Source organism: Cyrtonyx montezumae, unplaced genomic scaffold (genome assembly GCF_038088225.1).
Source record: "Cyrtonyx montezumae isolate F1298 unplaced genomic scaffold, pur_monq_1.0 scaffold_32, whole genome shotgun sequence".
NCBI classification, from domain to species: Eukaryota; Metazoa; Chordata; class Aves; order Galliformes; family Odontophoridae; genus Cyrtonyx; species Cyrtonyx montezumae.
The window spans coordinates 1,868,994-1,896,269 of NW_027072037.1; the positions used below are offsets into that span (position 1 = coordinate 1,868,994).

Below are 27,276 nucleotides of genomic sequence, written 5' to 3' on the forward strand. Positions count from 1 at the left end.
AGTGCCGCATCTCCACGGCTCTGGAGCACCTCCAGGGACGACGATCCCACCAGCTCACCGTGCCAACACAGTACCACTCTTAAATAAGAGAAGAAATGGTTCCGAGTATCCAACCTGAACCTCGTCTGGATCGACTTGAGGCCACCTGCTCTTGTCCTGTCGCTGTGACGTGGGTTCAGTGGCTGACCCCCACCTCACTACCACCTCCTTTCAGGTTGTGGCCTCCTCCAAACTGAACAATTCCAGTTCTCTCAGCCACTCCCTTAAGTCTTGTGCTCCCCTTCTCAGCTCCACTGCCCTTCTCTGGACGTGCTCTTTCTTAAAGTGGGTGCCCAGAACTAAACCTCACCAGAGCTGAGTACAGGGGGACATTCCCCCAAACCTCCTGGGGAGCATCACATCCAACCAGGTGTGTTTGGACACCACAGAAACAGCTTATTTTACTTTCTCCAGCTTTTCTCTGGTCTGCAGAAGATCTCATCCACAAACTCATGTGACATGCAGTCATTCAACCCTTGCCCTGTGCATTAAATGCTTCACTGCCACGGGCAGCCTGTTCCATGCCCACCACCATTTGGGAAAGAATCTTTCTCTAATTCCCATCTCCCTCCCCTGACCTTGATGAGGGGATGGAGTCCACCCTCAGCAACTTTGCTGATGATACAAAGCTGGGAGGAGCGGCTGTTAACTCCAGAAGGCTGTGCTGCTATTCAGTAAGACCTGGACAGGATGGAGAGTTGGGAAGAAAGGAACCAGATGAGGTTTAACAAGAGCAAGTGTAGAGTGTCTTGCACCTAGGGAGGAATAACTGCATGCACTGGTAGAGGTTAGGGGATGAGCTGCTGAGAGGAGCTCTGAGGAGAGGGACCTGGGCGTCCTGGTGGATGGCAGGTTGGCCGGTGTGCTCTGGTGGCCAAGAAGGCCAATGTCATCCTGGGATACACTTAGAGCGTGGCCAGCAGGTCAAGGGAGGGGATCCTCTACTCTGCCCTGGTGATGCCTCACCTGGAGTACTGTGTCCAGTTCTGGGCTCCCTGGTACAGAACAGACAGGGATCTGCTGGAAAGAGTCCATCGGAGAGCTACAAAGATGATAAAAGTCATGAAACACCTCCCTTATGGGGAAGGACTGCAGGGGTCAGTGCCACAGCGAGCCAAGCTCAGCCACCAATGCTTACTTCACTTTGATATCAACCCTGCAGCCAACAGCAAGGATGAATTCCCCCTATTCCCCAAAACTTGTTGGAGGGCTGTCTTGTTCTTTGGCGATTGTTTTTCAGCTCTGAGGTGCTGCTGGCTGTTGACCATGGGCTTTGAGCAGAGCCCCGCTCATCTCTGCCTCATGGTGGGAGCCAACGGAACCCTGGAGACCCCACAACCACCAGAGGAATGGAGAGAAATGCGCCCAGAACCTGCGTGCTGAGGCCTCTTTGGACAGTGGAGGTGAGTGGATGCGCCTGTCCCTTCGTGGCAGGGACTGAGGTCTTCATGAAAACTGAGCTTTGGTTGGACTCAGGTTTGGGGTTGGACTCGGGGATCTCAGAGGTCTTTTCTGACTGGAATGATTGTGTGTTTCTTTCCTTTTGGAAGGCAGGTTTTCTCAAAGGGCTGTCCCGTTGTCTGCTCCGTAACTTTGGGCTCAGCGAAGTTTTCTCACTTTTCAGAGCACAGGCTTTCCTAGGCAGCTTCAGCTCCTCGCCTGAAGGAACTGCAGGCAGTGATTCATCAGAGAGACAACACATCCCAAACAACCAGAAGGTCAACTACTTCTTAAGGCAAAAATATTTTGCAGTGATTTATGGCTGTATGTGGGAAAATAGAGGTCTTATATGGCCAAAGCAGGCAAACAATAGATGGGGAAGGATTTCTTCTCATCAGCACTCATCCCCCTTCTCACGGAAACATCACACGCTTTGCAGACTGTAACAAAAGGCAAGTTTTATTCCATTTTATTAGTAATGGGTGTGGAATAGCCAGTTGAAGAATCAGGCTGATGTTTCTTTCTCATTTGACCAACGCTTAACCTAACTACACTCCAGATGTAACATTTACACTGAGAAACACTTAGATTCAACCTCATGTACTCAAAAACTTTCTAGTACAAATAGTTAGTACATAAAAAAAAAAACAAAAAAAAAACCAAACAACAACAACAAAATCCCAGAAACTTTGTAACAGCACAGACTGGTTATGGCCTTGAGTTAAGTTCAAGTATTTTCCAGTGGAATGCAATGCAAGCAACAAGGTAATCTGGCTTTTACGTGGGACATTCCTGGCCCTGAATGGTAAGAACAGAAACGCAGGGGCGGGCACTTCACCCAGCAAAGCTCAGTGAGAGGATCAACATTTACGATTAGTTCAGCTACAGAGCTAAACCTGTCTGGAGCGTGAACTGAATGACTAACCTGCAGAAAAGAAAGCAAAGTGTTAATTACACTACTGGCATTTCTTCCATGGCCGATGCTGCCCGTCGTCTGCTTGGAATTCCTCGAGCTGCCGTTTCGGTTTGTGGTGGGGTTTTTGCTTGTGGTTATGCATATTTTGCCTTCCTATCCTTTTCCTTCCCAACAGACACAATAAAGACAGGATTTCCCTCCCTGCCCTGGATGGGGTCAGTGCTGTGGAGATGGTGGTGCCTTGGTGGTGGTGGTGACTCAGTGGAGCACACAGATCATAAGGGCTCCAGAGGGCAGGCAGTGGAGGAAAGGGGGAAGTGAGCAATTCGATATATCTAATTATAATAATAAACCTCCATATTTTTAGGGCTATCTGACTCACGCTGGTGGCTGGAGGAACAGCGGCGACTCCTTGGTATAAGAGGAGTCAATAGGAGCCTGGCAGCCCGCCACGAGATTCTGGCATCGAGCAGTCCTGCCAGCAGCATGCCCTTGTGCTTCAGTCCCTGTCAAAACCCTTAGAAAAAAAAATGGGAAAGCGAGACCAGCCCTCATTTGCAAAGCATTTTATGCGAGGAAGTTTTCAAGCCCTACAGAGCAGGGCAGTTACCCAGTTACCCTGCCTGACGAGGAGCTCGTATTGAACACCCAAGTGTCTGCCCCGGCTCTAGTACTCATCAATACTGCAATTATTGACTCCCACTATGGAAAACAGTGTGTGCGCATTAAATGTGCTGGTGACACCAGCCAGGAGGAGGCTGCAAATCTGCTGCCAGGGCTGCCTGATCATTCCTCTTGGCACGCTGGATCCGTGGCATGGAAACGACAGGCTGGTGAAAGTAGGGTTGCTTGGCTTACAGCAGAGCTAAAGGAGATGAGACAGTCTTCAAACAGCCCAAATCTTCAGGGGAATAGGCCTTGGGCTCTCTGTACCTTCCTGACAGCACTGCCAGCAGCACCCAGTCTCCCTGCATGGGTAGGTGCCTATGTGTAGGACAAGGAGCAGCACGGGTGGATATGTTTGTCCTACCACCATGCTGTGAACTTTCAGAGCCCTTCATGGAAAATTCACATGACAAAGCATCCCTGCACACGACGTGTGTGCTGCTGCAGACGGTGCTGCTGTAGGATGCACTGAGCCTCCTGTGTGCCACAGTTGTCCTTATCCAAAGGGAACAACTCCAGCAGCAGGAGCAGGCAGTGCTCCAGGCAGTGCTTTCAGGGTCAGGCACAAGCCTGGAACTGTCTTCAGACTGTTACTCGAAGCCATAGCGAGTATCTGTAGCTGGATACCTCGTAGAATGTTTCTCTGCATCTTTTTAAACCTACTATTTACTACCAGCACTGTTCTCCAGGGGCACTGCACCAGGTAACGTGGTGGCTGGGGAAGAACAGGCACCCTCGGGGCTTCCAGACACTGATCTCAGGGTCATGAGAAAGAGCCCAACAAGAAGTTACATAGAAGAAATAGTGGCATGAGGGCTTTTGTGCTGGCATGGCTGTGAGAGAGCAGCTCAGCGCAGGAATGAGGCTGTGTTCTGTAAGGATTTACTTCTTCCTTGTAAACTTGGATCCGGAAGGCTCTGCCTACTTTGCCTCCCTGGTGGGGAATCACCCCAAGCATCTCGAAAACATCTCAGCTCCAGGATGAAACCACCCCACCAAAGCACATCCAGCAGCAGCAGGGGCTCCCGCAGCTTCAAGGAGACAGCCTTAAAACCAAGCAAAGCCAAAAGAAATCTCTCCATAAACTAGGGGAAACTTATTGCTGCTGCTCTGGTCCTTGTCCCCCATAATGCCAGGACTGCTGCTGAGCCCCTTAGCAACCCACCCATTCCCCACTGCCACCCCTTCTGGATCCAAGTTTTCCCAGGGGAAGTGGAAAGCCGTAAAGTTACCGGAGGGTTGATATCACGTTTATGTATACATCTATGTATTCACACACACGTTCACATGTCCATATATATACTGACATGTACACACGCATCGTATACGCGCTATGCATAGGTCTGCTGCCTGCCACTATGCAAGAGTTTGATTAAACAGAAAAACAAATCTGCCAACACCTATCTTCCCAACTCTACTCAAATTTAGCACAAGAAGAAGTTGATGCCCTTTATGACATTGTTTTCCTGGTTGAGAAAAGGCACTTTCTGATGATGTGAAGCAGCAGTTTGTTAAAAACACCGTGACTGCAGTGATTCCCACCACATCTGTAGCAAGTGCTACTCAGGCACCGGTACGAGCAGCGACGTCACTGCCAGCTCACGCTGCGGAGTGCTTGGCTGTGCTTGCTTTTTGTTTCAGCGCAGAATATTAGGTGAGAACCATCGGTGCTGTGCTACGCATGCACCTCTGCTGCCTCTCCTTCCAGTGCTGCCTGCTGTGCGCTGAAAAATTCCGGCGAGACGTTAGCTGGGAGCGTGCCGTGAATGTTCGTTGATGTATCAGTCACTTTCCATTCTAATAGAGGGATCGGAAATTAATTTTGATTAAGGATATTTAGTAATTAAAGGCTGTCTGACCACTGCACAGCGTGTGGGGGTTGCTCTCTCCTTCCATTACAGCGGGCTGACCAACCTTGCTGGGATGCAGTCATCGCTGTCACTCACCGGAGGTTCCCAGGTGGAGAACGTGTTGGGAAGAGGAAGGAAATGTCTTTTGTTAATGCACCGGAAGACGGTACTAAGTTGGTCTGAAATTCATTTTCTCTCTTGACTTCCACAGAAAAAAACATGTCTGTGCCCTGTGAAATAAACTCAAGACAGCACTGAAAACCAGAACCCAAAATAAAACCCCACTTACGCTGCCTTCTCTGCTGCCAGACAAGCTATATCCACACAGACGTCTTTCCATCCTTACTGCTGGAGCTGCCTTTCTCCAAGGACGCCTTGGGCTTAGCGCTTTGCTTCTCCTGGGCGGTGTTGGCCCTATTCTGCTCTACCACTGTGCCGCCCGAGGCAGGGCTGCTGGTCCGGGAGGGCTGCGCGTTGCCCTGGCTGCTGCCGTAGCTCTGAAATGCTATGTCCAGCTGCTCCTGGGCCACTCGCAGGTGTTTGTGGAGGGTGGACAAGTCCGCTGGGATGTTTTCATCCGGGCTGGTGCATTGCTGCTCCTGAGCGACGTTAGCCAAGTTCTGCTCATGAGCCATCAGGCTGTTGGGGATCTTGGTGGACTTCTCCGATTTCACCACCAGGTTGTACTCGGGAGGGCAGGAGATGTTCTTAGGGTAGGCGTAGTTATAGGGGGGCTGCCTGAAGCTGTTGATTTTCCGGTTGCGGATGGCATCTCGGATGGTCCCAAAGCCCAGATGGAACATCTCACACATGTTCAGCAGCAAGCACAGACAGCTCACCACGTACATCACCAGCAGAAAGATTGTCTTCTCTGTTGGCCGGGACACAAAGCAGTCCACCGTGTGAGGACAAGGAAGTCTGTTGCAGACAAAATAAGCTTCGACCTCAAAACCATAGAGCAAATACTGCCCTATCAAAAAACAAACCTCAAACGAAGCTCTGGTAAGCAGCTGGAAGACGTAGATTTTCATCAGTCCTTCCTGTTGGATTCGCCTCCTCCCATCGTGCTTTTGCTGCTCTTTGCTCTTGGGCTTGGCTTTGGCTTTTTCAGTTTCTGCCGTGTCGTCGGAGATCATGGGCTCCTCTTCGTCCGCCTCCATCGCGTCCTCCATGTTGCGCACCGCCTGCCAGTTCAAAGCAAACTGCTTCTTCTTCTTGAACCCCTTGAACTTCTTCTCCTCCTCCGCTGACCGGGCGATCCGGTGGATGGCATAGCCCAGGTACATGACCGAAGGAGTGGATATCATGATGATCTGGAAGACCCAAAACCTAACGTGCGACAGCGGTGCGAAGGCATCGTAACAGACGTTGTCACAGCCAGGCTGCTTGGTGTTGCAAGTGAACTTGCTCTGCTCATCAGAGTAGATGGATTCTCCACCGACTGCCGTCAGGACGATGCGGAAGACGATGAGCACGGTGAGCCAGACCTTCCCCACAAAGGTGGAGTGGTTGTGGATCTCTTCTAGCAGGCGGGTGAGAAAGCTCCAGCTCATGTTGGTCATAAGGGCTACTCAGTTATAACCTGCAGGAACAATGGGGGGGGGAGAAAAAAACAAAACGGCTTACAGCTGTAAGTTAACATCCCAACGACGTGTTTTGTTGCCTGTTTCAAGATGAGAAGAGCTTGGGCAACTAAAAATGAATGCAGTGCACCATGGGAAGCCACCAAGGCACATGAGAAGGTGCTCATCTTGTTGTAGCTGCTTGCTCACATGCCACGGGCTCAGGCGCCCAAGCTGAGTGCCAGAGCAGGGGATGCTGAAATGTCTTTTATTAGTGAACCTAGAAAAATGCAAAGTATCAAAAAAAAAAAAAAAAAGAATGGGAATATTTATATTTACAGGCTGATGTCCCTTTTAAGTCCCTTTTGAAAAACAAAGCAAAACAAATGCTTAAATCAAATGCAGACTCTTTTATAAATAAACCTTCAAAAGCTTTCAGAGAAAACCATGCATTTATTTATTAGAAGGCCTGTACAGCTGGGGAGGAAGAGGAACCATTTTGTGCTCAGCCTGCCTTGCAGTGGGGTCTCAGCCCAAGCTCCTTGGCATCACTGGAGCTCCTCAGCCCTTCAGGCATCATTAAAGGCAGGCAGTAATTGTACAGCTGGGCTGGCAGACACCTGAGGGTGAGAGCAATGGGGAGAGCACCAAGACACCAAGGGCATTGTGCTGGTGGACAGCAGGCCCTCACCCTCGAGCAGCAGAGGATGGGCTCGTCCTTTCTGCACCCCTGCATCCCTCGTCTGCACTAGGCTCATAATAGCTACTGAACCTTCACTGAGAGCACAACCCACAGCAAACCTACCCAAATCCCCACGCTGCCCCACAGCCCTCTCATTTACACAGGTAAGTGTCAAGGAGGACAAATTATGCCACAAGACACGAGTCTGGTCCTAGCTCAGCTTTCCAGCACTTCTACATGGAGACACCAAACCACACCCCAAAGTTTGCACTGGAGGCTTTGACCTCATGGAGTGGGCCTGGAGTGTGAACAACCTCGAGCAACAGCACAGGAGCAAGAAATGCAACGTGATTCACTCCGTTCTCCACGTTTTGCTTCCCTGGAATGTTATTTTGTTCCTGCTGCTCCTTAGGACGGGCGCCAAGCAGCTCTGGTTTGCTCAACACTCGCCTTGCTGCTGCCCTGGGAGGTAACGATGTGGCCCGAGGCTCAAGATGCAGCAAAATTCTTCTACTGTCGAGGGCTCTCGAGAGCCGGCAGATGGAATTTTCTAACCCTGCTATTTCTAGATCAAACAAATCCTCTGCGAACCCAAACCTCCGAGTCTTCACACACCAGAGTGGGACTGTGGGAGCACTCTGCAGATGGTGCTGAGGAATGTTCCCGTCCTGCAGCTGGGGAAACTGAGGCAAGGAGTGAGGAAGCAGCATGCCCTAGCCAGGAGAAGAGGGGAGAAGGTCTCCTCGCTCCCCTCAAGTTACCTTCTGAAGCTTTCCATGTTACGGGGACCAGAATCCCCAACTCCTGCCTCAGTAGTGATGCCTTGAACCCAACAGTCAGTACAGAAATGCTGCTGCAGACGCAGTGGTTCAACCACAGAATATTGTGGAAAGCGATCACCCACTATTTATTTATCGGATATTTTTGCATTGTATTCTTTATTTCTAGACTGAATATAAGGAAAAACTGCAATAAGGGTGGTGAAGCAGTGGCACAGGTTGCCCTGGAGACACGCAAGGTCAGGGGATGGGGCTGTGAGCACCTGGAGGAACTGTAGGTGTCCCTGTTCAGTGCATAGGAACAGCGCCAGATGGCCTTTAAAGGGCTCTTCCAACTCAAATGATTCTATGATTATTTGCTCAGAGGTGGGAAACTGTCCTCCATGAGTGCCTTTGGCTTCTTTTAGACTCACTTCAAAGCACCCCCAACCCTTCCTTTGCTTTGTGTACCTATTCAGCCATGAGAAAAACGGGACATTATCTGACCTGCGGGATTCATGCTGGCACTTGGCCAAGCACCATCGGGAAGGGGTGGAAAGGGAAAGCACTGGGGTGCTGACTGCCCACTGTGGGACACGGCACATCTGTCCCTGGAGCAGCCAGGGCAGGACTGGGGCAGGTCAACCCAGCCTGGTGGTCTCCATGCCCCCATCAGCATCCCCAGTCAGTTGCAAGCCTCGCATGAAGCTTGTTATACACAGTGGGCTTCCAATGTCCTGTAGAGAACTTCATCTGTCATCTCAGCACTCACCTAAAGGTGTCTGAGGTCAACATTGGATAATTTGTCATTTCCCAAGCCTCGAGAACTGTGGAGGCCTTATAGCAGCTTTTCTGTACCTAAAGGGAGTTGCAGGAAAGACGGGGCTCTTTGTCCTTGGCTTTAAACTAAAGAGGATAGGTTTAGATTAGGTATTAGGAAGAAATCCTTCACAATGAGGAGGCACTGGCACTGCTGCCCAGAGGAGCTGTGGATGTCCCACCTCTGGAGGTGCTCAAGGTGAGGTGGGATGGGGTTTTGGGGAACCAGGCCTGGTGGGAGGTGTCCCTGCCTGTGGCATGGGCAGGGGATGGAGCTGGATGGCCTTTAAGGTTCCTTCCAACCCAAATTCTGTGGTTCTGTGATTCCATGACACAGTCCCCACAGGTCAGAGTCACCTCCCAGTAGCAATTTTGCTGGGGCAGTGAGGGCTTGACAAAGACAATGATTTTGGAGCAAATATTAAGTTCTGACCTGACATCTGTTAGCAAAGCACACGCTGATTCCTCCGGGATGCTCATTTCAGGCAGGAGCACCTGGCAACGTTGGCTTAAAACCCCTCAACAATCCCCCTGCATCAGGGAGAGAAATCGCAAACCAACAGAACAACCAAGTTGCTTGGAGGACACGATCTGTGGATGCCAACTACCAGCCAGAGCCTGTGCTCAGCCTGCTGTGCACATCTGGACAGACAGCAACATCTGCAGGAAACATCCCCCAGCTGCTCCTGCACTGCCAGGACCCGGCTGTGCTTCTGGGCATGACTGCACCTCAATGGCTGTGTTGTGCTCCCACGTGTACCCACCCACCCAACAACAGCTGAAGGAGACGAGGGAAAAACCCTCCCGCGATCAGCCCACTGAGGCAAGAGCTGTGTGGGGCTGCAGCAGGTAACGGATGGGGTCGGGGTGGGGCTTGTGGGGCTTATTTACAAGCAGAGAAATCCCAGGGGGGACTCAGCGTCCCCGCAGCTTGGAACCCATTCATTGCAGCTGCACACATCTGGCTGACTGGCACCGGGCACGCATTTCACTTCCAAACAGCTACAAATAGAAGTTGGGACCTCTCAACGCGACAGCGGCAAACCGAGCGCCTTCGGCTCAGCCTTAAAATAGTGCAAATCCCACGGAGCCAGCAATTAGCCCTCGGATCCACTTTCTCACCGCCAAAATCCCCTCCGTACATTTGCAGACACAGCTGTCAGAACCGTGAAAAACTTTAAAACTTGAGTCTGAAAGAAGCAGGACGAGGAGAAAAAAAAAGAAACATGGGGAAAAATGTATGTATAGCTAGCTTGACGTCCTTCCTTTCTACTCGCTTCCCACCCAGTTGTTTAGACCAAAGGGAAAACAATGGAAAACGTACTCACGAAGACATGGTGCTGCTTGCCCTCCTCCACCAGCATTCCTGCGCCTTGCCCTAGATAAAGTCCCGCCGTGCTCACGCCATGCCCCACCGGGACGCCGAGCTCCGCGGCAGGATTTAAGGCTCTGCAGACCCCGCCTCTGGGGCAGCCCAGCTCCCACCCCAGCCCCTTTCCTCAGCGGGTGTCCCCGAGCTTTACAAGAAGGTGCTATATATACCAGGCAGGAAGGAGGCATCAGTTTTTAAATCCAAACAAACCGCCGGGTCTGGTTTTAGGAACGGTGCCTGGAATTTTGCTGCCGAGCTCTTGAGCGGACTGGAAGTAAATTAATAGCATCGGCTAGCGGTGCTGGTAACAGATTTGTAAGACAGAGAGCAGGACTAATAGGGAACATGTGGAAAACGCATTTTGGCAAAAGCTCCTTGGGTAGTGAGCTGAGGAAAAAAATAAAAAATAAGAAGAGGCAAGGGTCTGAAGTGAGAAGTGATCTGAAAGTTCTGCCTCGCTGCTTCCCCAGCTCCTGGATGAGGACAGCCTAGGAGGGCTCTGGGGCACATTTTAGAGCTTTCTGTGGAAAGGAAAAGAATTTAGTAAGTGTGGGGATGTGCATGAAGCTTAAAGCAAGTGGAGAAGAACCCCTGGGGCACCTCTCGTCCCTGCTCCATTCCTTATTGTCACCAGTGGGTTCAGGGCTCAAGGTAGCTGCTGGATGAAAGTGAAGAACTGAGGCAGGAAACCTCCCCAGGAGAGGGAAAGAGCAGAAAGGATCAGACCCACCCCTAGAGGGGGTAAAAACATGGGAGGATGCACATTTTGATGCAAGGGGACATATGGTTTGTCAGGAACCTTCATCCCAAGAAGGTTCTGACCAAGCAGGATATTTCAGAGAGCCCAGTGGGATATGAGGTGGCAATTCCTGCTCGCTGGAGCATCTCAAGGAAGCAGCAGCAGCACAGAACCATGAAGGCTGGGAAAGACCTTCAAGATTACTGAGTCCACCCATCAACCCATCACCAATATGCACACAAAGCACCTTCTAACACCTCTCCATGTTGGCAGAGCTCTTCAGCCAAAGCACTGTGTTCACAGGGGCCGGCAGATCCAGGTGTATTGTGGTAACTTTAAATTATAAACTAATTACCTTTATTCAGCGATAAGCTAATTCATTGTTCAGAAGGAGCCATCTCTGATAGGCAGGTGGAAAAAGACTCATATTCAGGAAAGTCAGATGTAGAGGTGAACATACCCTTGAGAGATGGCTGTCACACTCAGAAGAACAGGTTTGGGAAAGGATCTGGGGGGAAAATAAACCTTTAAAGAGGTTCAGTAGTCATGATCTGCCCGCATACTTCAGTGCTTAGCACACCTACAAAAGCCTGCACCGCCAAAGGAGCTGAATGGATACAGAGCTGGTTCCAGAGACTGCCTGGGCTGAGATCTCCTCCCAACCTCCCAGGACATCTCCCAACGAGACCAGACCAAGAAAGAGAAAACTCACGCCTGCATGATCCTTCACACGTAGGGACAGTGCGGTGTGCCACCTGGCTGTCACCTCCATTCTCCCATCCCACTCCCAGCACATTTCACACCTGCTGCCTCTACGGGACCGTGAGACCCACCAGAGCTGAGGGATGGCCACCGACATCTCCTTCCCACCACAGGCTGGGGCGAGACCTCCAGCAGCTCCAGCTGGTGCAGGATAGAGCTGCAGAGCAGTATTATTAGTTACTTAAAAATAACCAGCTGAGAGCAACTTCCAGGCTCTGCAGGAGTGCAGGCAGTGGCTTTGAGATAAAAGGCAGCTCCGCACGGTCCCAGACCCATGGGTCATGCAGCCTCTCCAAGCCCTTTGCAGGTTATTTATACACACAGCAGTCTCTTCTGGTGGATGTCTTCTTGGAGCATCCGTGCTGCCAGTGAGCTGGGCATCATCTGCTCTTGCTCCAGGCTCTGGTGACTGCGTGGTTCCCACCACACCGACCCAACTCACCGCCTGGGGAAGGCTGAGTGTTTCCTCCTGTCTGCTTTTGTTGTGTTTTTACCATTTGAGCAGGTTGTGCAAGGGCCAAAACCTTGGCTGTGTGTATCCAGGGTAATAAAAGAATGGCAGGGGTATGCACACTTATAAACAGCCTGTGTTTTCTTCCTTCCAAGGCAGACACTGGAGAGCAAACAGAGATTTTTCTAGCCATAAATAAACGTTACAGGCTAAAAGAGCAATAGGAACCTTTTCACTCCCTGCGCAGCATCCAATGCCCTGAGCTCCACTTAGTGCTTGGCACTCAGAAAAGGAAACAAAGGGACAGAGGGATGGATGTGACAAAAGCCTGGACACTTCTGGCTGCTGGAGGTCACCTCCCCAACCTGGCACCACCAGCATTCCTGAGCATCATGACGTGTTTCTCTTGAGGACCCACTGAAATGAATGACTGCTGGTATTAATTACAGTTCTGTCAGGTGTTACTTCTTCCTCCCATGTGATGAGTAGCAAACGTAGGCATCCAGTCTGACTCCAAACCTACGCAGCTCTGTACTGCACTGCGCTGAGTTCAGTTTCTCCTCTTTCACCTTTTGGATATTCATTTGATTTGTTTCAAAACTACACAAAGTGAAGAAATGTGTTCAAATAACGAGCTTGCTTGTTACAAACCAAAACCCGTGAAGCAGCATCACTGTTTGGAGACTTATCTTACAGAACATAGAGAGGAAAAAAAAAAAAAGAAAGAAAGAAAGAAAAAGGAAAAAATAAAAGAGGCAGGTTTTGATTTTGTTGGTGCTTCTGATTTGTTGGACTGCTCTTTGCAGCCCCACGCCTGCAGCAGAGCTGTTCCAGAAACAGCGTTCAGCAGAGATCTTTGTCAGATGTAAACGTGCTTCGGGGAAGGGCAATGTCCGTGTCAGCGCTTCCTCCCATGCTCTGCTTCCCTTCCTCCTACCATTATCTGCATTGTCTTCTGCTGGCCCTGGGTAGGCACTGCTGGGGGTGGAGGAGGAAGATGAAGAGGAGGAAGATGAGGATGACTGCCCTTGACTTACATCTAGTCCAGGTTGTGGGCTCTCATCTGTCTCCTTTTTAAGGGTGTGAAAACGCGTGTTTCCTCAACCACCACCTCTAGAAGGCCAAAAAGATCACAGTCCTGTCCTTAGTCACAAGAATCAGAGAATTTCTGCTCTTGTTTAGCAGCACTAGTGATTAATAACTCCGGCATTTATGCACTATTTCCTGTACAAAGCAGGGTTTTATGGGCTCATTTTTGACACAGAATCACAGAATGGTTTGGGTTGGAGCAGACCCATTCCAGTCTCTGACACAGGCAGGGACACTTCACTCTAGACCAGGATGCTTTGGGTGTTCTCCACATTGTTGGACTCATCAGGGCTCACATTGTAGGAACACCACCAAAACCTCAACAATCTTACAAAAAGAATGTACGGGCAGGATCAAACATGCCCATGCTAAAATCTGCTCCGTCACAAAATTCCACGTGGACTTTCCAGAAGAATGGTGATGACAAACCCTGTTGCCAACATGGCACATTATCCCCATCATCGCCAGGTTTCATTCCTCTGTGCTCCCTGCTCGGCATCCATTTAATGGCCCATGGTGGTGATGGGATGAGGGCAGGACCTGGTGATCTTAGAGGTATCTTCCAACGTTAATGATTCTGTGAGCAGGCATGGTGAGTTGATGGTTGGACGTGGTCATCTCAAAGATCTCTTTGAACCTTAATGACTGCATGAATGGGCATGGCGGGGATGGGTTGATGGTCGGACCTCAAGGGCTCTATGATTCCACAATCTCTTGAAGTTTCAATCTGGAGGTGGGTCTCTGCCTCTAGCAAGGACCAAACTGAGAAAAAAAGAGCCCATAAGGATTTGGGGCTGTGTGACAAGAGGATATCTGGAAACAAGGTGAAGGCTGCTTTCTTTAACACCCTTTGAAAATATAAACCCTCGCTCTCGATTGCCACTAAATTTGGAGCACGGTTTGGCATCAAAGCCAAGTCAGAAAACAGAATTTCTATTAAATTTGCTTTGGTTGAGGATCAGAGGAAAAAGCCAGATGTTAGCAGGATGAAGAATGTTCCTGCTGAAAAACAGTGCAACGTTTCCTTGGGATTTCACTGAATCATAACTGCGGAAAGGTAAAAGCACTTCACTTTGAAAATGACAAGAAAAATCCAATAAAGGGAAATAACAATAAGATTTAAATCACAAAGCACAAAAGCCCAAAGGAAGCATTTAAGCTCGGGCTGGAGCACAGAAGCGATTTATTCCAGCCCTTCCCAGCTGAAATTTTCACTGCAATGGACACATTCCTGAGATAAATTTTGATGTTGACAAAATCCCGTATTTTTTTCTGATGGAACCTTTTTTTTTCTGAAGTTTTCAAGGCCGACGTACAGAGAGGTGGCAAGAAAAGGACCGTGATGGGGACACTGCCCTTTATGGCATTCTTCTCTCTGTCTGTTCTTGCTCCAAAGCAAGCAGACCCGAGGCAGAGATCTGCTTCAACAGCCAGAGGTCTCTGCAAAGGCCAAAGCGAGCAATTATTCCCTTTATTTGCTTCCCTTTCCTGAAGCAGCCAGAGCAGCAAAGAGGAAAAAAAAAAAAACATTTCCAACCCCACCCCACGTGCTGGGGCCAAACTCTGCATTCGTGCTGGACCTCGTCTCCCTCACCAACCCATCGCATCTCCTGAACCCTCATAACAGGAAGCAATAAAGCTCCCAGCCGGCATCCCCGGTGTCACCGGTGCATCCCTGTGAACCCGGCCAGGCTTGACTTGCTGGAGACCTTTCTAAACTTGCCAAAACTAATTAAAAAAAAAATCAAAAGAAACCGGAGGAAGTGGATCCCCAGGCAAACAGCGGCTGTGCTACAGTTCACGGTGCATCACCTCCGCCTGACATCACCCTTAGCTCCTCCTTTAGTGGTTCACTGAGCAGAGATGCACTGAGAGGAGAAAGGCCAGGGTGCATATGGGAAAGACGAGGGAACTCTGGAAAAATTCAAACGGCCCATTTTTGGCTGTTCCAGAGGGTTGTTTTTCTCCTAGCACCTGTCCGTGGGCAGAGGCAGGTGTCAGAGGGGAGCCTGGAAGAGGCCCGGCAAAAAGGAGGAGGAACAAGGGGAGCAAAGAGCAGAGGTTCATCCAGTGTCCTGTACTTACAGCAGTAATCAAGCTGGGAGTTGCAGCTTGGCATCTTAGAGATGGAGGATAAAGATAAAGCCCCGAAGGACACGTTAGAGATTGGAGATTAAGACAAAGTCCCAAAGCAAAGGCAGAATGTTGAGTCCTCTGACACCACACAAGCAAACCAGGACACGCTTGACATCTCCTCCTGCTTTCCTCACCTAATCCTGCAGACACTGAAAACACATTATTTCATTTGCGCATGGTGGATTGCTGACTCTTAAGAGTTTGACTGTTTTTGCAGCAGCCCAAGTAAGAAAAATTATGGTTTCACCTCCATCACCACATACCTCTTCCATCAGACACAGTGGGACAAATGTCACTGTGAGCAAATCCCCATATCACATGTAGCAGCGCTCAGGACAGTTCTCCCACCAGAATTTAACTAGGTCCATACAGGTTGGAGCAGCCCTACTTCCCCACCAGAAAGTGGCAGCAATGAGAACTGGGTACAAAGGTGTAACTGCTTCTTCACCACCCCAAAAATATCATCAGTTTGCCAAGTGCAAGCTTTTGCAACACAGAAACTACATGAATTTTGCGTGAAGATGCTGCCCACCAATCCGTGTGGGAATAGGACCCACTTGGATGCAACCTTATCATCCATTTTCCAGTACTCATAAGATTTAAACACGGTTAAAAGGGGAAAGCGTGTGGATCTCAAACGTGATAAATGTGGAGATAAACAGGTTGGACGTGCTCTTGCCAACTGTTGTTAGATAACAGACAGAACTGGAAGTAAAGAAAAAGGGAAATGTTATTACTATAAGAGATTTCCTATCCTGGCTAGGTCCCAGAACAACTGGGGCAGTTTTCTACTCATCCGACCAAGATTTACTATCATACCAGTATCATTTCAATGGCCACTTAGGTAACTGTACACAGAGATACTTAAGCAGTTGGATCTACATGCAGAAAAGAGGAATATCAGAGAGAGAGATGCCCGGAGGAGTGGTACAATACCTTCCCCAGCAGTCCTGGGGATGGGAGCATTGGCAGAGGTCGGCCGGTCGGATCCGAAGGGGAGCACGGGGTGGGAATGGCTGGAGCCTTCCTGGCCTTGTTTATATAGGTGGGTCCCCACCCTGCGTGAGGGTTTTTGCACTCAGCCTCACAGCTGGGTCCCCGTGCCAAGAAGTTGGGCCACGTGTCTTTTTTGTCCCCAAAGCTCACAGGATGAGAGGGGTGTTGGATGGGTGTCTCTGCCCGGAGATGTAAGGTGAGGTAGAGAGGTGCTTTCAGGCTGCTGTCCATGTGGGAATGGAGCCAGTCTCACCTGGCATGAGGCCATGCTGCTGCCTGAAGCCTTGACATTAAGAACTTCAGAGCCTGAGGTCTGAGCTCTTGGGCACCCAATAGGGAGCTGATGGCACCTTCCCCACCCCATCCACCACAGTGTGCATGAGCACACAACTGCCTGTGTGATCTGCTGGGCATCCAGGGATCCAAACCAGTGCCAGGACCACCAGTACCACCAGATCTTACAGCAGCACCACAATCAAACCCTACACCATCACCAAGCCCTACACCACCTCCACCAAACCCTATGTCACCACCACCAGAACACACGTTACCACCACCAAACCCTACACCACCTTCAGCAAACTGCATATCAACTCCACCAAACCCTACATGAGCACCACCAAACCACTGTCACCAAACCCTACACAAGCACCACAAAACCCTACACCATCTCCTCCAAGACCTGCACCACCTCCACTGAAGCCTACATCCCATTCTCTACACCCTCCATCCTATACCCACATCCTGCAGTACCTCACCCCATGATGTCTAGGTTGGGACCATGGGCTGAGGGTTCACTATGACCCCATGCACAGGGCTAAGGCAGATCCCACACATTTGCCCCTACCAAAGGATGGACCAAGCTGGTCCCTGCTGCCGGGACGTTTTCACCTCACTTGGAGTCTGGTGTAAAGGAGCCAGGAGAGCTGAGCTGCAGCCAGATACTCTCAGAGGATCCTCATGGGATGTCACCTTCATCTCTGCAGCACTGCCCTTCTGGACAGAGGACTCTCAGTAGGAGAGGAGACATCTCAGCATAATCCCTAGTGAACAGATGGGGCTGTGAGGGTCATCAGCCCCGGGGTGTGCGCAGCCCCAGGGCTGTCCTCCAGTGTGAGTGCACACTTTGCTTTGCAGCAGGTTGCTCGGGGGAATGAGCAGCAATGAAAAACTAGAGAGGAGAAAGGGCAATATTGAATCCAGCTGTGAAAACAAAGATTAAAACCCTCTGAGCCTACAACCTCCCTTGGCCAACGAGCGGGAAAAATGCGCCAACGTTAATTTCTGTCTCCTCATCCATCCAACAGATGTTTTTTCATGAATGAGCATGTTGGAGGCAGAAGAGGAAGAGGGGGAGATATGGGAGGAGGAGGAGGACAGCCCTTCCTCACCTCTGACACAGGGAAGCCTCTGCATGAAGGCTGGGCTGCAGGGCTGAGCCAGCAATACTTGGGGCTGACCCACAAGCTGAGCAAGTGGGAAATGAGATGAGGCACTTTTTTTTTTCCCTCTTTGCTGATAGAACAGAATGCTCCCAAAGGTAGAAATGTTTCCAAGAGATCACCAGGTGCATGGGAGCGGGTTCTGGTGCAGCAGTGAGCAGCAATGAGCCCACCAGTGCTCCCAGCATCACTGGGGCTGAGCAGGGGTCACGCAGTCCTGTACCAGGCACTTGGCTGGCTCCCAAGCAGGGATTGTGTGATGAAGGCTTTCCCCTCTGCCAGGTCGAGATGGGACACTGAAGATGCTACAGTCACAGTTTAGTCTTCAATAATACTAAAAGCCTGTCCTGACATTCATCAAATGGCCTCCCAGTTTTCTGCTTGCTTTTCTTTCCTTCAAAGCTTTCTTGCCAGCCCAGATCCATTTCAGCCTCCTCTGCTGCTCCTGAACATTGCTATGTTTGAAGAGTTAAACAGTGTAAAATGCAAAGAGGGAGCAAAAGAGAAATCCCTTGTCCTCCTTCACCGTGTTAGAAACGCCAAGTCAAGGTATCAGTTACCCTACAGGGAGATACTGAGACACTGTGTTTGCTGCTGGTTGGTCCCCCATGCTGGTTGCCAGCTGGGCATCTGGTCCAGTGCATTTTGATATTCCAGAACCCATCAGGAGACTTTCTGGCGTGAAGATCCGCAAGCATTGGCCTGGCCACAAGCAGAAACTGAGGAAAGAAGATGAGGTTGTGGGAGGATCTTCTCGGAAATTTACTCTTTCCACATCTGGCCCTTCCCCTCCTTTCCTCGTGACGGTAGGATTAGATGATCTTAGTGGTCTTTTCCAACCTTAATGACTCTGTGATTTTCTGCAAGGCATCCTCCCTTCAGCCTCCAGACAGAAATAATAAAGAAACCACAACACCATCTGTGTTTCCGAGGAAGCATGAGGAGTGACACACAAACTGAGAACACAGAACATGCTCGGCAGCCTTGCTTTACAGTGGACAATCTGCACACACATGGGCAAGGTAGAGAGCTTCAGGCCATGCCTGCAGCTGCAGGGAGCTGGAGGAGCAGCATCCAGCTCACTGAGCTGCGATGAACCCAGAGACTTAAACTGAGTGCAGATCTTCATCCATCATGGCCTTTATTCCTGTCTGGGTTTTGGGTCCCTGTTGCTTTTGGAGCGTGGGAGCCTTCACCTCAGCCCCCTAGAGACACTGCTTGGCCACCTCTGTACCACCTCCTGGGTGACCATTCTGCCATACTTCCACTGCAGTTCTGTCCCATGTGGGTCTTGACCCAAAGCAGCAACACCACTGCATCCCTCTCAGATGGGTCTCTCCTGTCTACACCCTCACTGCTATGCCCCAAACATTAATCCCCTTCTCCTCTGGCCCTGCTGGTTTAATCTAGCTCCAGCTATGACCAAAACCCAGCAGATCCTCTCCGTGCACACCTGAAGCCACATGTCAGCATCCTCAGGACTGCAGCCCTTGCCCTGCTGCTTTCCATTCAAGCGTCCTCATTCCATCCCCCTTTCAAAAAACTGGCTGACCAAGTGTTTTATTTCTTCGGCTGGAGCCCTTCTTTTCTGCTCTGGATTTAATTGTTCAGTCGTAACAGCCAAGAATTTCCATAAACCTGATGGAAAATTAAAGAACTGGTGCAGGAGCGAAGCCACCCCTGCCTCGGAGAAGGGCTCTTTCATTTCCTGCCAGCCATCCTCTTTCAGGCTCTGGGAGCAAAAAGCTCTGTGCCTTTCCAACCACTAAATCCCTCCCTTGGACCCACAATGGGGGCAGCTCAGCTACACCTAGTTCCAGCTATTGAAATAATGACAACAGCCTCCATCCCACAGGAACTGACCCCTCTGCTGTAGCCAGGGCTGGGGGAAGTGTTGATGACGTGTGGACATCGGTGACCGTGACAACTTTCCAACAGTGTGTGCTGAAACCAATGCACAGCCAGAGGTGGAGGGCTGCGAGCTCAGGGATGGGACGTGGAGATGCTCAACCCGATGGAGAAGCCATGGGTTGTGTGGAGGATTTGCTTTGGGGCAGTCCTATCAGTCTGGGGTGCTTTGCCAGAATGCTGTGCACGTCCACGTATCCAATGCTGTGGCTTTTTGGGAGCTTTCCCCTATAATTTAGGGAATTAACAATTCCTACTTTTTTTTTCCACTCTTATCCCCTGCCAACGCCACGAAAGAAGAACAGGAGGACTTTGGGTAAAGAGCAGAGCTGGGTCAGAGGTGCATCCGTGGGCAGGTCTGTTTTCAAGAAGCAATTACTGACAGGGAAGAGGCAAACCCTGCATTCCTCAGTGAAGGAATCCGGATGATGTCACCTCCTGCCTGGGACAGGAGCATTCCTGTGTCGGGCAGCCCCTGTCCACACTACAAATATTTGTGTTGGCCTCTCTGTTGGGAGCTTCCCTTTACAAGGAATATCAGCAGGGTGGGCTCTCCTACTGTGGCTTTCTCTCCCTCCCTTTCTAATGGGACACAGTGGCGTAAAGCACATCAGGATCTTTCCTAATCTACTGGCTGGGACTAAAGCCCTTTTCCCTGGATGGGGAGGCTCTGTGGATGCTTCCAGGAAAAGGGCCGTGGGGTGATGGGGCAAAGTGTGGGGTAGTGCAGGAGGGGAAGGTTCTACCAGCAGAAAAACTGCCCCTGGCCACACTCCTGGGAGGCACCAGGCTCTGGGCAGCCTGCTCTCGTGGTTGGTGACCCTGCCCACTCAATGATTTCTGAGGTCCTTTTCAACCCAGGCCACTCTATGATTCATTCTAGGATTCTATGACACTTCAGGAGGGACCCTAAAGTGTTCTTTAGGATGCTTGGGTGGGATTCAGTTGCCTGCACCCTGGTGTCGAGCCACCCTTTGGAGCTCAGCTGTGTCCAACAGGAGAGGGACCATCCTGCCTTCAGCAGAAGGGCAGCAGGATGCTTCCCGTGGGCTGTCTGTGAGCTTCAGTTCCTCCAAACCCCACAGACGTCGGTGGGATCCCCCATAAATTCTCTCCCTTTAAGCAAACCACGAGTTGTACCACTGAGCTCCTGGAGATTTCACAAAGCGAGGAGGTCAGGGGCACGGAAGGGAGCTGTGTTCATACCGACAGAAGGTACTGCCCTGTATGAGAGTGGGGATGAGCTGCTTTGCTTTATCTGACAGCACGTCTGAGCAACCCCTTCTGGAGGTTTCCCAAACCAATGCCTTTCTGCTGAGCACATCATCCTGCTAGGTCAGGGGCTGCAGGCAGGCAGAGAGCCCTGGGTACCGTGGCCCAGTGCCATTGGTGTCACAGCCTCACTGGGACCATTGGGTGAGGTCCCCTCTCCGTGTGGGGCTCTCACCCCACACCTTAAATCAACTCCTTCCCGAATCACTGCAGGTCTATCAGCAGTGCTCTGTTGTTTTTCAGCTCCGGTTATAAGAGGCATCAGCAAATATTTCAGGCTGTAGATAAACTACACCCCGCCAACATAAACACTCTGAGATGCTCGATGCAAATCACCTATCAGCACTCACAAGTGCTGCTAAAATTTTCTGGACAAAAAAAAAAAAAAAGTGCTGTGACCCACCTGGAGGGCTGAGTTAAAAAGAGAGATGGCAGTCCAAAGCTTGCAGCAGGGGCAGCTGCTGGGAGCACAGCTTTCCTCTCATCCTCCCACCTTGGGATCTCCAGGCAAGTTCTGCTCGTGGAGTATCAAATAAATCAGCTCCACACCCACGCACATCTTGGCCAGCGTGTAAAACCTCACATGTTTTTGCTGCTAGACATCTCTGGCAGAAAGCTGCCTGCTTTCCTCTGCTGCTCTCCTATTCTCGCTGCCCCGAGGAGTGGGGATGTCAGCTTTTTTCATCCATCTCCTTCCATTTTCTCCTCAAAGAATCATTCATGCTGGAAAAGACCACTAAGATCACCACGTCCAGCCACTGACCCCCACCATGCCCACTGACCACATCCCTCAGTGCCACATCTCTGTGGACCCTGAACACCTCCAGGGACGGTGACCCCTCCACCTCCCTGAGCAGCTGTGCCACTGCATCACCGCTCTTTCTGAGAAGAAATTGTTCCTGATATCCGACCTGACGATGCCCCCCACTCATTCAGAGGATCAGAAGCCTTCCCAAGGTCCTCCTTGGGTCACAGTACAACCACACCACGTACAACCCAGCACAGACTCCCCCGTTGGCCACTGAAGCTTTCTCCAGTCTCAGGGCAGGAACATCCACACTCAAACCCTACAGCAGACACGCAAACAACATCAACCCCAGGAGATCTGGCAGGCCAAAGGGACAGACATCCCCCCCCAAATCACGAGGGCACGCAGCCCATCTCACCAGGGGAAGCATGCTGGAGCTCCTCCGGCCCAATGGATCTCCTCATCACTACACAGGGACACTGGGCAGCTCTCCGTGCCTTGGTCACAGTGGTGCAATGTGTCACCAAACACCGTGTCCAACCTGTGCCTGTTCAACCAGGAGCCAGTTTCTGGATAGAGCAGCAAGCCTAGCACAGCAAGGGGGGGCTCACACACCCCTACGTCCAGGCCTCACCCTTGCTCACACCCAGCTGCTCCTGCTCTATCCCCAACAGATGAAAAATGCTTTGGGTTGCTGGTGGCCTGAGAGCTCCCACCTGCCTTTAGCCAAGCCAAGCACCTCATCTGAATGCAACAAAGCCCCATTGAACGTCAGTCAGCCTTCCCCCTAGTGCCCTTGGAGAAGTGGCTACATCAGAGACGGGCTGCTCCTCCCCAGCTCTGCATCACCTCGGGGGCAGTGGGAGGACTGCGTGGGCCAGCAGCCTTCCCAGCACCAAGCAGACACAGCCAGGATATCTCGAGTGGCTGAAAGCTGAAAGATCCCTGCCCAGGAGCAGTATTTCTGAGGGAAAGCGTTCGTTTCCTTGCACAGAATGACCTGGGTTGAAAAAGACATCAGAAATCATCTGGTTTCAACACCCCCTGCCATGTCCAGGGTTGTCAACCACTACAGCAGGCTGCCCGGAGCCACATCCAGCCTTGCCTCGAATGCCCCCAGGGATGGGGCATCCACAGCCTCTCTGGGCGACCTGCTCCAGTGCATCACCACCCTCTTTCTATCATCAACGTGGCATTGGGATGGAGCATTGATTTTGGACACTGACCCACTGTGTCCCCACTGATCACTGAATCACAGAATACCCTGAGTTGGACTGGATCCACAGGGGTCACCGAGTCCAGCTCCTTACGTCATCTTGCCTCTCTTCTCCCCCTCTCCTCCTCCAGCACTTCTGCCTTTTCATCAGCTCTGCTTATTTGCACTTGAAACCCTGCAGAGCCAGTGCTCACTTGTGTCATGCCCAGGGCCACACGATGCTGGCTCCAACCAGAGGAAAGCACGGGCTGCTCCTGCTGCAGAAAACCCCAGGGACACGGCAGCGCTCACACGGGTCCCCAAAACACTCTCCAGGTGAGGGAATGCACGTCTGCTCTTGCACCTCCCCATGGCTGGGCAGCCCGGGTGGGAAACAAGGAGGTCAGCTTTACAGTAGGCTGAGTTAACTGTTTCTGTCTGGAAGAGAGGAAGAAATAGCACCACTGTCTCCAGCAGGGAAAATGGGATGAGAAAAACATGCCCCAAGGAATTTGGCTCAGGAATCAGCAGAAGGTTTCCAAAGCAGAGAGTGCTGGATGCACGGGTAGGACCATTTCCCAGGGTGAGTGTCACTAGCAGTTATTGCTGGATTTATGGCATTAGGTGCCCAAAGACATGGTCCTCAAAGTCCTCCTCACCCACGGTAAGGGATGGCAGCGTCCTGCTCAGCCTGCAGGCTTGGATGTCAGCAAGAACTACTTCTCTGGAAGTGTAGTAATGCAGTGGCACAGCTGCCCAGGCAGGTGGGGGGGTCACCACCCCTGGAGGAGCTGAAGAACTGTGGAAATGTGTCACTGGGGAAGCACAGTCAGTGGGTGATAGCAGTAGTGGGTGAACACTCAGACAGAGGTGATCTTAGAGGACTTGTCCAGCCTTCGTGGTTCTGTGATTCTACATCAGGGTGCCAGCTCCCAGCTCCTCTGTTCCCTACAATTCCCAGCCTGCAGCTGCAACCTGCCACCAAGCAGGAAGCACAGCAGGAACATCCCAGCCCTCCTGGTGGGAAGGAAGCAGGAGATGCGTGGGGCAGGCAGTGATGCTCCAGCTCAGCTGCCCCTGAGCAGCGTTTCCGGGCCACGTTCCCAGGTTCAATCTGTTTACATCCCGCTGGTGGGAGAGCTATGTCAAGACAGACCTGATCCTAATGGAGAGGGGAATGCTGGCTGTGTATTCGCTCAGCAATATGGCCTCACTGCCTGTCCTGACCCTGTGGAGCAGCTCATGCTCATCTGCAATATGTGGGGGGCAAAGGGTCTCTTGGTTTGCTTGGCCCAGAGCAGAGGGAGCTGAAGGGAGGCCTCAAGGTGGCCTGCAGCCCCTCATGGCAGCCTGTATTTCCATGGCAGCCACCCCATGGCTAGACTCAGGGATCCTTGAGGGTCCCCCTTCCAACTCGGGATGTTCTGTGCTTCCAAGAGAAGGGGAGGACCTTGCTGTCACGTACAGCTGCTTCGTGGGAGGTTCTACAGAAGACGGTCCTGGTTTCTCCTCTGAAATGCGGAGTGAAAGGACAAGCTGCAGCCAGAAAAAGTTCAGCCTCCCGGGAATAAATCATTTTCTCCATGACAAACACTGGCACGGGGAGCTGGTGGGATCTCCACCCTTGGAAGTAACTCATTTGGACAGGGCCCTGGGCAATTCCACCCAACAAAGTTGGCCCTGCTTTGAGACCTCCCAAGGAACCTTCAGCCCCTGTCACCCTGCAATCACATCACACATCACCCTCACCATTCCCATCTGTCCCCTGCCCAGCATCCCTCACGCACACAGAGCTGGGCAGCCACCCCAGGACACTGCTCTGCCCCAGAGGAGCGAGAAGATGGACCTCAGGAGAGGACATGAAGGTTGGAGGGACCCTTGAGTCATCGCCCAAGGGCTTGGCTTGCCCACACAGAGCCTTAGGGACAGCCCAGGGCTCTGGGGGCTGGCAGCCTTGGGGTCCTCACCTCTGGGAGGGCAACCAGAGCGCTGAGGGGATACACCACCGTGCTTAAAAAACATCCCCAAACAACACCTGACCCCTCTGCAGAGGCAGAGAGATAGATAAATTGCTCCAGCAAAGTTAGAAATCAAACAGTAATTTAACTCCTTATTATTTAATTTATAGGGGAGGAGTAAGACAGAGGTCCTCATTTTCCCTCCAGTTTCCATATCCCCTCTCTCTATGGGTTGCTCAGGCAGCACGCAGCAGCCCTGCAATCTGTTCTCTTTTTTCTGGCACCGAAGAGCAGAAACAACAGCAGTTTACATGGCCTGTCACCAAGATCTCCAAGCAACAGAGCGGGTCAGAGGGAGCTGCTCGGCCTTAAGAAGGACCCTTGTGCTGCTTGGATGAACCTCAGGTGGAAGAGCTCCAGACAAGCCATAAATCAAGGGAGAGCTGTGCTGGGGGAGCAGAGCGTTGAGCGCGCGCCGTGCCGTGCTCCACCTCTGTTACAGGGGAAGGAGGGGTTTCCTTATGACATACACCAACAAACATCTTCTGGTATTTCTGTCTTGGAGAACACCCAAGGATTGTCTCAGAATAGCTCGTGCAGTTTGCAGGAGTTCCTTCCTCGGGATGCTTTCTAAGGAGGCTTTTGGTGGGAGGCACTGCGAGGTAATCTGGGCAGAACGAGAAGGTGCCCGTGGGTTTTTGGGTTGGGTTAAAGGTTACCCTTTCATCTTGGGTTAAGGTTACCCTTCTGAGGGAGAGTTAAGGGTTAAGGAATACCCCTTTATTATGCGGGTTTACCCTTTTGGGTTAGGGTTCTATCTGCTCCCTGTTGGTCGGGTTCTGGACCCTCTGCTCACCCCCTGCCAGCACAGGACACGGCTTTGTCCTACTCAGCATGGATGAAATGAAGTTATTAGGACAACTTCTTTGGTGGAGATGAAATGGACTCGAGGGGATCCCTTCCAGCACTCAGGAAACATGCTGGCTGCAACCAAGCTCACTGCACCCACCCTCACAACACTCACTGTGATGATATCGATGAGCTGGGGAGAACAGGGATGTAGCTGAGGGTCACCCACCAACCAGGGGGAAGGTGATCATTTCTTCATGAGGATGAAAACAATAAAAGCTATGGAAATGCAACAGCATCTTTAAGCTAGGTCTACCTAAGGATCTAGAGGCGTTAACAAGGGATGATAACTGAGCTCACGTCCTTTAAAAAAAAAATAAATAATAATACCACAACACAAAAGCACCTCACAAAGAGCATCGTCCTCTCAATGGAGCTTTTGTCTGTGGGTCAGAGGCAGCAGCTGCAAAACTGCAGCTTCTGCTGGGCTGAGATGTGCACAGCAGTTCCCATCAGCACCGGGGCTGTAAGGAGCAACGCCAACGTGGAGCAGTTGCACTGGTGGTCCCAAAGCAAGCAGGATGCAGAGCTGAGAGCTGGCTGTGCTGGGTCTCACAAACATAACCCAAGGGTCCCATAACAGGATTTGGTTCGGTATCCGAGGAGCAGCAGAGCTGTGGAGGGCATGAGGAAGAGTCAGGCTCTGTGCCTGAAGCTCACTGAGTGGCCTGGGCTGGGAGGGACCTCAAAGATCATCTGGTTTCAACCAACCGTACGCAGGTGGAAAACCAGATCCCAAAGCATCTCCTCATCCCCTTTTAGGGAAAGACCTCCAATGGCTCTGGGATGTGGAAATTTAGGATGGGGACCAGCCAGAGCCCCAGAGCACAGCAGTGTCCCCATCCCCATGGGGTTGTCCCACTGACCCCGACTCAGAGCTGCCCAGCCTCCTCCTGATGTCAGTAACTTAAATCAGATAGAAAATGGGATCTCGGCTGCCTTTCCTGCTGCCTCCCCACCTCTGAGAAGCAGAGCCCTCCACCAGAGCCCTTCCTCTCCCTGAGGAAGGAATTTATTTCTTGCTCTCCTCAATTTTTATCACTTTTCCTCTCTTCAGAAGCAGCTCAAGATGAGTCCAGGAGAAGGCTGACCCAGGCCAACCTCAGGGCCCAGGCAGACCCTCCTGATTTTCAGGCATGTCCTCAGAATGGGATGACCCCATTTTCATCCTCATATTTAATTCTTAAGAATCTCAGCCCAGCTCTGTTTGGGGCCCGGAGCAACGCCTCCTTCTTCCTATTTCTGTAACAGCTTCAAGCAAAGCCCTGGATCCACACAGTAAGCAACTGCCAGACCCGAGCTGAGTTTGATTCCTTTACCTTAAGGACACAACTGAATCCAAAGCATTTTATAGGAACAAAACAATCCGCACAGCTCCCACACATTACAATAGGATGGGATGGAGAGCAGAGCATCCTTGAGCACCCCTCCCCCCCCCCTCACCCCAACGTCCCCTACCCAACCTTCAGTGTCACCCATACCTTTCACAGCCAGGAAAAAAAGATGCGGGTCCTCACCGCATAACCGCAGCCCCGGGGGTAAATCCCTGCAGCTCAGCTGCCCACAG

The 27,276-nt window shown here is 51.3% G+C and overlaps 1 protein-coding gene across 5 annotated transcripts; it reads right to left on the minus strand.

The window, feature by feature from the left end:
• Positions 1-4,225: 4,225 nt before the first annotated feature.
• GJC2 (gap junction protein gamma 2) lies at positions 4,226-27,276 on the minus strand. Of its 5 annotated transcripts, none has more exons than XM_065744964.1 (2): positions 27,191-27,276; positions 4,226-6,493 (listed from the first exon to the last, which is right to left on the minus strand). In XM_065744964.1, the coding sequence occupies exon 2, from the start codon at positions 6,471-6,473 to the stop codon at positions 5,226-5,228; it is 1,248 nt and encodes a 415-aa protein (XP_065601036.1). In that variant the 5' UTR covers positions 6,474-6,493; positions 27,191-27,276; the 3' UTR covers positions 4,226-5,225. The 5 variants fall into 5 exon arrangements, with proteins under 5 accessions (XP_065601036.1, XP_065601039.1, XP_065601035.1 ...); XM_065744967.1 differs by lacking the exon at positions 27,191-27,276 and adding an exon at positions 16,218-16,250; XM_065744963.1 differs by lacking the exon at positions 27,191-27,276 and adding an exon at positions 10,061-10,365.

What these genes read in the sequence shown, in the direction of transcription:
- GJC2 (XM_065744964.1), bottom strand. Translation starts at nt 6,473, where the DNA reads ATGACCAACATGAGCTGGAGCTTTCTCACCCGCCTGCTAGAAGAGATC.